This window comes from Natrix helvetica (genome assembly GCF_964273705.1).
Source record: "Natrix helvetica genome assembly, chromosome: 3".
Classification (NCBI taxonomy): Eukaryota; Metazoa; Chordata; class Lepidosauria; order Squamata; family Natricidae; genus Natrix; species Natrix helvetica.
In genome coordinates, this window is record NC_138549.1 from 170,863,413 (window position 1) to 170,875,532 (window position 12,120).

The following is a 12,120-nucleotide window of genomic DNA, read 5'->3' on the forward strand; positions in this document are numbered from 1 at the left end:
TAGCATCTGGCTTGGCCCAAAGACCATCATGTTACTTCCGGTATCCTGTCCTAATAGATTCTAGAAGGCATCAATCTAGAGTTCAACATCAAAGAATGCATGACACCAGTTTATCTCATAGCACATCAGACCAATGAGTCAGGCTATCTAATTTGGCCAGTCCTCCTTATTAAAATGCTCAACTACCAAATACAACAAACCAAAATAAAATCAATTTTGTCCAAGGTGTATTTTATGGACTGGAGCTTCGTCACCAGCTGGTCTTCAGTTCATTTGGCTGTTCACTTTCTGAACAGAAGATTCCAGAAAGCAGATCAAAACATTGCATTTCTAGAACAGGGGTCTCCAAACATGGCAAATTTAAGACTTGTGGCTTTCAACTCCCAGCATGGCTGGCTGAGGAACTCTGGGAGTTGAAAGTCCACAACAAGGGTGGTATTCACTTTACCTTCCCTAACGGTTTGCGATTTCCACTACTGGTTCAGGTGAATCGGTACGAACCGGCTGAATACCCCTTCTGGTCCACAAGTCTTAACGTTTGGAGATCCCTGGTCTGGAATGAAACAATTCCTCCACGTCAATTAAAATTTTGTGTATTTTCTGCCAGGCATTTATCCAAGAGCCGAATAAGAAATGGCCAGGTACATCTACGCATGATTAAAAGTGTAGCGATAACAAAACTCTTTTCAGCAGAAAATGGGACCGTGCATGGCAGTGACCCTTGCAGAGGTACGCCTCAACTTACGACCACAATCAAGACCAAAAATTTCCTACGTTAAACGAGGTAGCAGTTAGGTGAGTCCTGGCCTATTTTTTAAAAACTTTTGGTGCTACGGTTAAGGAAATCACAGCAGTTGTTAAGTTAATCTGGCTTCCCGTGACTTTGCTTGCCAGGAGGCGGCAAAAGCTGATCGCATGACACCCTGGGACACCGCCACAGTCGTAAGTACATGCCAGTTGCCAAGTGTCCAAATTTTGATCATGTGATCGCACATTTTCAATGTGAAAAATGGTCATATAAGTCACTCTTTTTAGTGCCGTTGTAAGTTCGAACGGCCACTAAACGAACTGTTGTAAGTGACAGACTACCTCTAGTGTGTTATCTATCCTGATTATTCAGAGGTGATCAATAACACCACCGCAGAAGGTCCATTCTCTGTCGAGAGCAACCAGGAACAGGGCCACACTTTCTATGATTCATCCAGTTTTCTCAACAAAGGAGACAAAGTGATCAGAACAATCAAGAAAGATGTGGAGAAGAAGTATGGAGCCTTCCTATGCCCCATGGTAAAATTGAAATTCCAGAAACCATGGGGATGCTACAACGGTCGTAAGTGTGAGAAACAGTGCTAAGTCACTTCTTTCAGTGCCATTATTACTTCGAACGGTCACTTAAACAAATGGTTGTAAATCAAGGACTGCCCTGTATCTGGGAAGTCTTGATCTGTCACTGTAGTTCAGTTGAATCCTATATATAGAATGACAACAGAATGACAGAGTGGGAAAAGGGACCTTGAAGATCTTCTAGTCCAGTGGTTCTCAACCTGTGGGTCGGGACCCCTTTGGGGGTCGAACGACCCTTTCACAGGGGTTGCCTAAGACCATCGGAAAACACATATTTTTGATGGTCTTAGGAACCGAGACACCAATTTTATGGTTGGGGGTCACCACAACAGGAGGAACTGTTTTAAAGGATCACGGATTTGGAAAAGTTGAGAACCACTGTTTTAGTCCAACCTCCTGCTCTGGCAGGAGGAGACCCTATCTATGGATTTCTTGTAGGAAACAAGAAAAGATATCACCTAGGATTCTAAAACAACAACAACTGATAGTAGACAACAGGAAAAAAAAACAAAAAAGATCCTCTGAGCGGTTGCAAAATAGGCTTAAGAAAGTCCACGTTCATACCACTTCTCGTGAGCAGAACAATGGTTGCAAATACAGGCAAGTCCTCGACTTACAACAATTCATTTAGCGACCATTCAAAGTTATAAGGCATTGAAAAAAGTGACTTGTGGCTGTTTTCCACACTTACAATCAACGTAGCATCCCCATGGTCACATGATCAAAATTCAGACACTTGGCAACGGACTCATAGTTATGACGATTGTAGTGTCCTGGGGTCATATGATCACCTTTTGTGACCTTCATACAAGGAACTCAACAACCGTGTTACTAACAGCAGTGATTTACTTAACAACGGTGGCAAGAAAGGTCGCAAAACTCACCTAACAACTGTCTCACTTAGCAATAGAAATTTGGGGCTCAGTTATGGACATACACAGAAGTTTATCTGTATAGAAGAAGAAGACTATAGGTAATACTTGACGTACAACCAAAACTGAGCCCAAAATTTCTGTTCCTAAGCAACATTTGTTAAATGAGTTTTGCCCCGTTTTACAACCTTTCTCGCCACAGTTGTTAAGGCAATCACTGCAAATGTTAAATTAGAAGCACGGTTGTTAAGCGAATCTGGCTTCCCCATTGACTCTTGCTTGTCAGAAGGTCGCAAAAGGGGATCACGTGAACCCAGGACACTGCAACCGTCATAAATCAGTTGCCAAGCCTCTGAATTTTAATCACAGGACCATGGGGATGCTGCAATGGTCGTTAAGTGTGAAACTGGTCATTGATCACTTTTTTTCAGTGCCGTTGTAACTTCGGACTGTCACTAAACAAACTGTTGTAAGTGAAGGGCTATCTGTATTACAAACAGGTGTATTTTTCAAGAAAGGCAGCGAGATATAGTGGCTAAAGTTTCACATCCTTACTCTACCATGAAGTTGTCTAACATAACTTCTGCCCGGCACCTTCTTCGGCCTCACCAATAAATTTTTAAAAAAATGGTGAGAAAAGAATTTCAGACAAACTGGTAAGCTTTACAACATGATACGAAACTTTTTTTAAAAAAAAATAAATAAAGGATAACCTTGGTGGAAAATATTGTGTAAAAGTGATCATATCCTAAGGACGTTGAGTGAAATCAGCTGAATTTTTCTCTTTGTTTCTCTCTCTCTCTTCTCTGTCTCTCTGTCTCTCGGATAAGTAGAGAGACAGAGAAGAGAAAGGGAGAAACAAAGAGAAGCTACAATATAGATCGATCCATCTACAGTATAGATCGATCCAATGATTCTCGACCTTAGCAACTTTAAGAGGTGCGGACTTCAACTCCCAGCTGGGGAATGCTGGGAGTTGAAGTCCGCACCTCTTAAAGTTGCCAAGGTTGGTAAACATTGATCTATATACCCACTGATCCTTCATTCCACTCACTGTCCTAGTGAATGCCCAGACTGTCCCCTTGCTAGAGACCTAACGTCCGCCATTTTGTTCGGCCTACATTTAAAATGGTTGAATTGCTGCGGTCCCGCCGCACGCTACCATGGGATTCAAACGAAAACACTGCTGGAACTAGGATTAGTTCTATCATCAAAGTTGCATCCCACAGATATTTCAGGCTTTAGTTTGAACTAAACCTGCAGCCTGATCTTCAGCACTCCACAAAGCATCATCCAATACGGAAGGCGGCTAGTCCAGGGAACTACGGGGAGCTATGAACAAAGTTAGGAAGGAACTGACGTAGCCAGAGTGAAACTCCTCTGGCTTTCAAGAAAGGTTTGGGGGTTGGTTGTTGTTTTTTTGCTCGAAAGCAGGACAGATGTGTGACAAATGTTGGTGCTTTACATGAACATCCTTTCTTTCACTGCTGTTGGGATCAAAAGAAAGGCTGAGATACAGGTGAGGGAAGAGAGGATTATGGGTAATGATCACCGCTCCGTTGTCGCTTTGGAATCACCTTTCCCAGCCTGGTGTTCTCCCAGTGGACAGGACTACAACTCCCATTGCTCTTCGGTCACCATGATGATGAGCTGAAGTCTGATACGGCTCAGCCCAACATACTGTATCTGGAATACCACAACTTGGGAAGCCTGGTTTAAGTTCTCAATTTAGGGAATTGAGACATCGTTATGCCAGCTTTCCTGCAAGATACGTTAATCCAGATGGCTGCTGCAGCGCCTGCTCTATAACTCCCACCTGCTAAAATTGTCATGGGAAAGGCAGAAAAGGAGGATCAAAGGCCCACCTGTCCCTACAAGGCAGGTGGACACTAGAATGGGACAACTCACCACGGCTAGGTCACCGCCAACTCGCCTGTCCACTCATCACCGCCAAGTCATGGCAAGACAACTCCACAAAGCCAACTTGCCATGGGGACAACTCGTTGGAGGCGGCTGGAGGAAGAGCCAGGCGGGCGGGCAGGGGAGCGGGTGAGCAGAGCGCTTTGGAGCGAGTGGCAGGATGGCATCATATGGGGTCTTCCCATTTCCACACACACCACACTGCTGATTGGTGGCAGCTCTGCACCCAGCATGGCAGTGGCAACAACAGTGCATTGTTAGAAAATGGGAGGTCCCCAGCCGCTGCCACCTCTCCACCACCTGCCCCAATGTACTCGGCACTCTGTTCACGTGTTCACCCACCGGTTCTGCCCTTCTGGCCACCCAGGGGTCCCCGTGATGAGTTGCCCGTGTGGAGTTGTCCTGCAGGAACGTGGCAGCTGTGAGTTGGCAGCTGTGAGTTGACAATGGTTAGAGGGCCACGGCGAATTGTACTACACCCCTGTGGACATGGTTTCATAGCACGGGATATGAGTGGGTTGAAACATTTACGACTTTCTTTGAATGGCTCTCAGGTCCTTGTTAGGATGCATCACACGCGTGACGTAAAGAGAACGGGAACACAGACATAAAGAGAGAGTGAAGTGGGAAGGCATAAAGGATGGACTTCATTAAAATATACAGACCTTGGAGATGATTCTGGCTGTTGTTCTTTCCTTAAAGATAAGCAGAAGTATGTTAGTTAGTTAGTTAGTTAGTTAGTTAGTTAGTTAGTTAGTTAGTTAGTTAGTTAGTTAGCTAGCTAGCTAGTTAGTTAAATTTTATGCCACCTGTCTCACTGATGTACCAAGTCTGAGCAGCAAACCATAAGATAAAAAGTACAAGACAATTAAAATTACGAGAATTAAACAGAAATGTTAGCAATGAAGCTTTATTTGCAGTGAGAAAAAACTGAGTAGCAAAACAGAGGAAATACTTATAAGCTTGTACAAAGAGGGTCTATGCCAAGTTGCCATGGCCAACTCACTGCTGCCAACACACCACAGGACAATTTAACGTGAGATAACTGTACTCTAGACCCATTGTTCTCTTAATAGTATTAGTAATATTATTTGACTGCTTGTATCAGAATAATGCCTGCATTGGGTGTGGAGCAGTGGCTAAAGAATTATATTAAGACATTTGAAAAGTTATATTATGCTGAGTGTCTATGGAGATTCTCAGTCATCCTGGTCATGGTTGTCCCAAAGCTGCTTTTTTCAAGAGGCAGCTGGACTTTCTGGTTTAGAGCTGAAGAAGCTTCTTGGATGAGAAACAAAACGTCTTCAAAGAAAAAACAGAAAGTTCAGTTGCCTCTTGAAAAAAGCACCTTTGGGATTATTCTGAATGCCATATTATATCATTCCAGACGACAAAGTATGGGTGATTTTGTATGTTTTGGAAAAGGCAATATTTTCTACCAGTCAAAAGACATAGCAATATGTATTGTTATTGCAGGAATGTTGGGATAACTTGGATTAATATTTTGCATTGTTCATATTATAGTACTGAGTTCATTAGTGAGCCAGAGATTCCTAACGATGGAAAAATGTAAGGCAGGTTATTCTCTCTTTTTTTCGTTCTTAGCCTCATATTAAAGAATTTCATTTTCAATTAAAGAATTTCATTTTCTTTCAGATTAAAGATTGCCTGATGAATTGTGTATTTATACAGCAAATTGTCAAAATATAATTTAAAATGTTTCTTTTCAAAAATATAAATCCTCATTTTGCTTCTTACCTTCATTTGCTGTTTTCATAAGGTAAAGGTAAAAGTTCCCCTCATACATATGTGCTAGTCATTCCCGACTCTAGGAGACCCTGCTCATCTCCATTTCAAAGCCGAAGAGCCAGTGCTGTCCGAAGATGTCTCCGTGGTCATGTGGCCAGCATGACTAAATGCCGAAGGCGCACGGAACACTGTTACCTCCCCCAAAAAAGTGGTTCCTATTTTTCTGCTTGCATTTTTACATGCTTTCGAACTGCTAGATTGGCAGAAGCTGGGACATGTAACAGGAGCTCACTCCATTACACGGCACTAGGGATTTGAACTGCCGAACTGCCGAACTTTCTGATCAACAAGCTCAGCTGTTCTCATAGCCATTACATATTTTATATTATTATATGCTGTTTTCATAGCCATCACATATTTTCAAACAATTAAAACTGAGACAAAAGTGATGGGGAACATTTATAATTGCTTCCAAACTCTCTCTTCTATTTTGGCTGTCCCATTTACACAGCAAAGGATAGCAGGTTTTGACAGATGACTAAGCCTAAATTCCCACAGGCATGGAGATTTGCAGCCATCTGACAAAACTTGCTTTGTCTTGTGTGCACAAGCAAAGAGAAAGTAAGTTTAAATAATTAAACCACATTCCCCTAGGCAGAATATGTGCATTCACAGTAGCTATTTAAACTTACTGGCTTACACAAGGGAAGTAGAATGAGAAATGGCTAAACCTGCATTCCTTTAAACAATCAGCGATGACCTTGAACGGGAATGTAGAAGCTGGTAGCAAAACATGAATTAATTCTGGAAAAACCAAAAAGGACAAGCAGGAAATTTAAAGTTGCACCGTCTTGACTCTCTTTGGTTTAAGAAGGAGAGAGGAGAATTGTTGTAAAGCTTTTCAAAAGTCTGTTATTAATAACAAATTTCATAAAGTAGAGTTGCAGTCAGTGTGTGAAATTCAAATTTTTTTACTGCCGGTTCTGTGGGCGTGGCTTGGTGGGTGTGGTGTGGCTTGGTGGGCATGGCTTGGTGAAAGTGGTAGGGGAAGGATACTGCAAAACTTCCATTCCCACCCCACTCCAGGGAAGGATACTGCAAAATTTCCATTCCCATCCCACTCTGGGGCCAGCCAGAGGTGGCATTTGCCAGTTCTCCGAACTACTCAAATTTTCCGCTACCGGTTCTCCAGAACCTGTCAGAATCTGCTGGATTTCACCCCTGGCTGCAATGTTTCTAATGGTGTCTGTTTCCCAATTTAGCCTACCTCCTTCTTAAAAGATTCACTGTTTCCTTTCTTCTTATATCAGTGTTCCCAACCTTAGACTTTTTAAGAAGTGTGGACCTCAAGATATCTGGACTTCTAGGGAGGTGGGGCTGATGTCGCTATGATATGACATGCGATCTTGGAGCTCTAAGATCGCCGTCGATATCCCTCCACTGGACGGTCCTTTTGGACCTAAACTGTCCTGTAGAGACGGTGACAGAGAAGGACACATCCTGCTGATCTCAGGGACATTGCAAAGTCCCTGACTGATCCAGGAGAAGCTCTTTTTTTCCAACCACAGAGAAGCAGCCATTGAAGCTGCTGAAGTTGGGACAGCTCCAGAACGGAAGGAAAGTGGGAGAGAAAGTGTGTCGAATTGGTGAGATAAATTTTATTATTAGGCAAGAGAACACGCAAAAAGATCAACAGCAAAATTAAAATTGAAGACAGAAGAAAGTAAGCGGCGAGATTAAGCCTGAATCAAATTTAGCGTGTTATCTTTCTTTAATTTTTCTTTTTTACAGATGCAATCTTTTACAAATGCCTCTTACTTTTTAAATTGGACTGGTCTTTTTTTTCCTTTCTTCTTCTATTTTTCTTTTTTCTTCATACTCATGGATTAAGAATTTCTTTCTTTTCTTTTTTCAATGCTTGATTGGATTGTTTCTTTTTGATAATTTTTTTAAAGTTTGGAATATAAAGAGGATTAAAAGCAGAGGAAAAAGAAGTAACACTGCCACTTAGAGGCTGGAGTCTTGGAAACATTGTTTTTCCTATTTTTTCTTTGAACATTTGACTTATATTTTAAGGCTTCTGAGTTTGTTTATTGAAAGTGATAGTAGGAAGAGTACGGATTATTTATACAGGTGCTCTTCTGGAGTACTATCAGTAGCGGGACCGAAATGAAGAGAAAGGTTGACTTGAAAGATTATAGTAACTTGTTTGGAATTTAACAAAAAAGCCTTGGATGTTATAGTGGCAAGGTTCACAATTTGGAAAAATGGCGCAGCATGAAAAAGAAAAGGAATTGACATTGCAAATAATTATGTTAGAAATTCAGAGCACTGAAAAGAGAATGGAGAATATAGAACAAAGAACAGAAAAAATAGAGGGAAGAATTGAGAATACCTACCAAACGACGATGAAATTTGAGGTCAGAGCTCAAAAAATTGAAGAAAAAGATGAACAAAGAGATAAGAAAATTGTTGATATTGACAGCAAATCAAGCGTGGTTGGAAACGACAGGACTGGAATAAGGAAAGAGGAGATTTATGGACTGGAACTCTATCTCAGACTTCAAAACATAGAAGAAAAGGGAGAAAATCTGGCAGAAATAATGAGAAAAAATTTGGCAGAAGCATCGGTGATAATCAAAGGCAAGCTGATGGAAGGAACAGATGGAGGGTTTCAAGTCTTTACAAGATATGCTATGAACAACAAGTTGCCAAGAGAAGTCGATGTAAGATTTACTAAGAAAGCAATTAGAACACAAATACTACAAATGGCAAGAGATATAAGATTGCACTATTACTAGAAGGATACAGGTTGATGTAATGAAATGTCACAATAAAAATTAAATTTAGTTAAATTTACAGTATTATGTATAAAATAAAGTAATAATAGTTATAGTCAAATAAACTATTAACAATGATAATAATGCATATATATACACTAGATTGATAATATGATATCTTATATTAATTGTAAGTGAGGACTATGGAGAGGATGCTTAAAAGCTTTGTTATTAAAGATAAACAATTTTATATAGAATGTAATATAAAGATGTAATATTATTGGATGATTTCAGGATGATGTAATGAAATGCCATAATATAAATTTATTTTAAATTTAGAATATTTTACATAAAAAGGATGTAATAATAGTTATAGTCAAATGAATATTTAATAATCATAATAATTGTATATATTAGATTGATGATATGAGATTTTATGTAAATTGCTAGTGAAGACTATTGTGAGGAAGCACAAAAGCTTTGTAACCAATCAATATACTGTAGGTAACTGGAGGATGGTTTTTATGTTTCATGTGTGTTTACGTTTGTTTGTTTTATGTATGTTTAAAAATAAAAACTTTTTTTAAAAGATACATGGACTTCTGGGAGTTGAAGTCCACACATCTTAAAATGGCGGAAGTTTGGGAAACATTGTCTTATACCAAAGAGAATCAAAGCAGGTTTCTCGCTTCCAATCCCAGACTTCATATTTCTCTACCTTTCCTCACCAAAGCCATCTCTATGGTTCTCCATAATTCCCCTTCGCTGGGATTTGCAACTCTGTTTTCAACAACTCCATTACAGAACCATAAACATCCAATTTCACATGCTAGGTCAATTTTTCAAGAATTCAATCTCAGCCATTACTAACCTGAAAGTTAATCCTGATTTGCTCTTTAGGTTTCTCAGAAGCTCGAGCTGATTCAAAGGTGGAATGAGCCTAAATTGGAAGAAATCCAAAATCAATTTCAGAGAGAGAGAGGGAGGGAGGGAGGGAGAGAATAGAACACAGGAACTATCTCATGGAAAGTTTTTCCTTCCCTTGGGATTGTGTGTCTGTACCATATATTGCAAATACAGAAGAACGGGAGGTGAATTAGGAATTTTCCATCTCTAGAGGTGCTCCCAAAGCAGGATGAGAAGATAAAACTAGCATTAGAAAGGAGGCAGGTGTCTCAAATGGATGACTGACTGGAAAAAAACTAAAAGAATTAGCACAGATGGATAAATTGTCTGCCATAATCAAAGGAAAAAACACATCTAACTTTGTTTCTGCTTGGAAACCACTTCTGGACTTTGTGCTTGGGGTTGAAAAAAATTAAACTCTGATTTTGGGTTTTGATGATTAGTTATGTTGTTATAGAAATGGATATTATATGATTACATTTACTGTATGTGTGTAGTATATAGTACTATATATATATTGTATTATATACTACATATAGCCTCAACTTTTTCAAAGTAAAAACTTACCCGTATTTTTCGGAGTATAAGACGCACCAAGCTTTTGAAGAGGCAAATTGAAAACAAAAGTTTTTGCACTCTGCAGACCTCTCCAAAACAGCCTGTTTTTTGTCAAAAAAAGGGCATGCATAGCCTTTAGGAGGCTTGTAGAGTGCTCCTGGGGGCTGAGGGGGGAAACAAGAAAAAACAGCCTGTTTTTCACTCATTTCTGCCCTCCCCAGCCCCCAGGAGCACTCTGGAAGCCTCCTAAAGGCTATGCATGTCCATTTTGCAAGGAGAGTGGGGTTTCGGGAGGCCAAATATGCTGTATTCAGTGTATAAGATGCACCCAGATTTTCAGCCTTTTTTTTGAGGGGAAAAAGGTGCATCTTATACTCCAAAAATATGGTAAGCCTATCTGTTACTTTTTTCTACTGTGCTAAAAAGAGTCAAAGTCAGTGCTTTGCTTTCTTTTTCCTGTTTTACTCTATACTTTTCCCACTGTCTTTTTTCCTCCCCTACTTTTCCACTCTTTTATTTTCTTTCTTTTTGTATTTCACATTTTGATAAATGTAATAAAAATGTAATCAAAATTACATTTACAAAAATTACATTTGTTAAAAATTTGAAAGAAAGGAGGGAGGTGCCTCTTTTCCCGGGGTGTCAAACTGAAGGCCCGGGGGCCGGATCCGACCCGCAGGGTGCTTAGATCTGGCCCATGGGCCGGCCCTAGAAACAGCGAAGGAACGGCCCATGGTGCCTCTGCCAGAAAAAAACTGAGCTTGTGAAGGTGGTACCCCAGAGCTGTGTTTTCACTGGCTAGAGAGTTGTAGGAGGCCGTCACAGCTGAAAGCGGAGCTTGGGAGCCCATTTTTGCTGCCCGAGCATTGGGGCCACCACCGGCACCCCTGACACGAGTGATGTTGAACTGACCATGCCCACCCTGCCTCATGCACACCACACCCAACCTCCCCAAGGTCAAATACAACCCTGATGCGGTCCTCAATGAAATTGTGTTTGACACCCCTGCTCTATTCTGAAGAAAACGTGCCTTTTCTAAATAGGTGATTGCAACAGCTACTGATGTGTTGGGAATGCAGGTCTGGCGTCCAATCCTCAGATTTTATAGCTTCCTCTTTACAGGACAGTAAATTCAATGGTCCACTGCTTTCTCAGAATGTCCTTCTTCATCCTCCCTTTCTTGGGAGGTTGAAATTAACAGGCCAAATCTTTGGTAGTAACAGCAGGGTTTCAAACCAAGCCATACTTTGCTAAGGATTTAGACAAAGGACTCAGAAGAAGTGTATTTAATGGGAAAATCTAGCTTGTTCTGGAGACTGGAAAACTCATACTTAAGTACAGGTAGTCCTCGACTTACAACGATTCATTTGGTGATTATTTAAAGTTACAATAGCACTGAAAAAAAGTGACTTATGAATGTTTTTCACACGACCGTTGCAGCATCTCCATGGTCACATGATCAAAATTAGGATGCTTGGCAACTGGCATGTATTTATGACGGTTGCAGTGTCCCCAGGTTACGTGACCCCCCTTTTGTGACCTTCTGACAAGAAAAGTCAATGGGGAAGTCAGATTCACTTAACAACCATGTTACTAATTTAATAACTTCCGTGATTCACTTAACAAAGGCAGCAAGGAAGGTCGTGAAATGGGGCACAACTCACTTAACAATAGCAACCGTAATTTGGGGCTCAATTGTGGTCGCAAGTCGAGGACTACCTGTACAATGTGGGAATGTTGGCGAGGGAGTGATGAAATATGTGGAATGAAGGGCACTGAAATTCTCCACCATTCTTGGAAATCTAATTTGTGATCCCAATCCAATTCAGTGAAATGGTGGGGGAACCAGACTTCCGGTTGGCAAAAGAAAAAAGGACACTGGGCTAGGAGACTCTATAGTGGGGGAACCAGACTTCCGGTTGGCAAGGAAAAAGGACACCGGGCTAGGAGGAGACTCTATTGTAGGGGAACCAGACTTCCAGTTGGCAAGG

At 40.9% G+C, this 12,120-nt stretch overlaps 1 protein-coding gene across 1 annotated transcript in view; it reads right to left on the bottom strand.

Annotated features, from left to right (window-relative positions):
- The window catches only part of KCNQ2 (potassium voltage-gated channel subfamily Q member 2), a 136,191-nt gene that overhangs the window by 40,898 nt on the left and 83,173 nt on the right, over positions 1–12,120 (bottom strand). Inside the window, exons 9-10 of the mRNA XM_081949838.1 lie at positions 9,537–9,605; positions 4,802–4,831 (exon numbers count right to left, since the gene is read on the bottom strand). Of these exons, the coding sequence (XP_081805964.1) occupies positions 4,802–4,831; positions 9,537–9,605 (99 nt within the window). The remainder of the gene's footprint in view (positions 1–4,801; positions 4,832–9,536; positions 9,606–12,120) is intronic.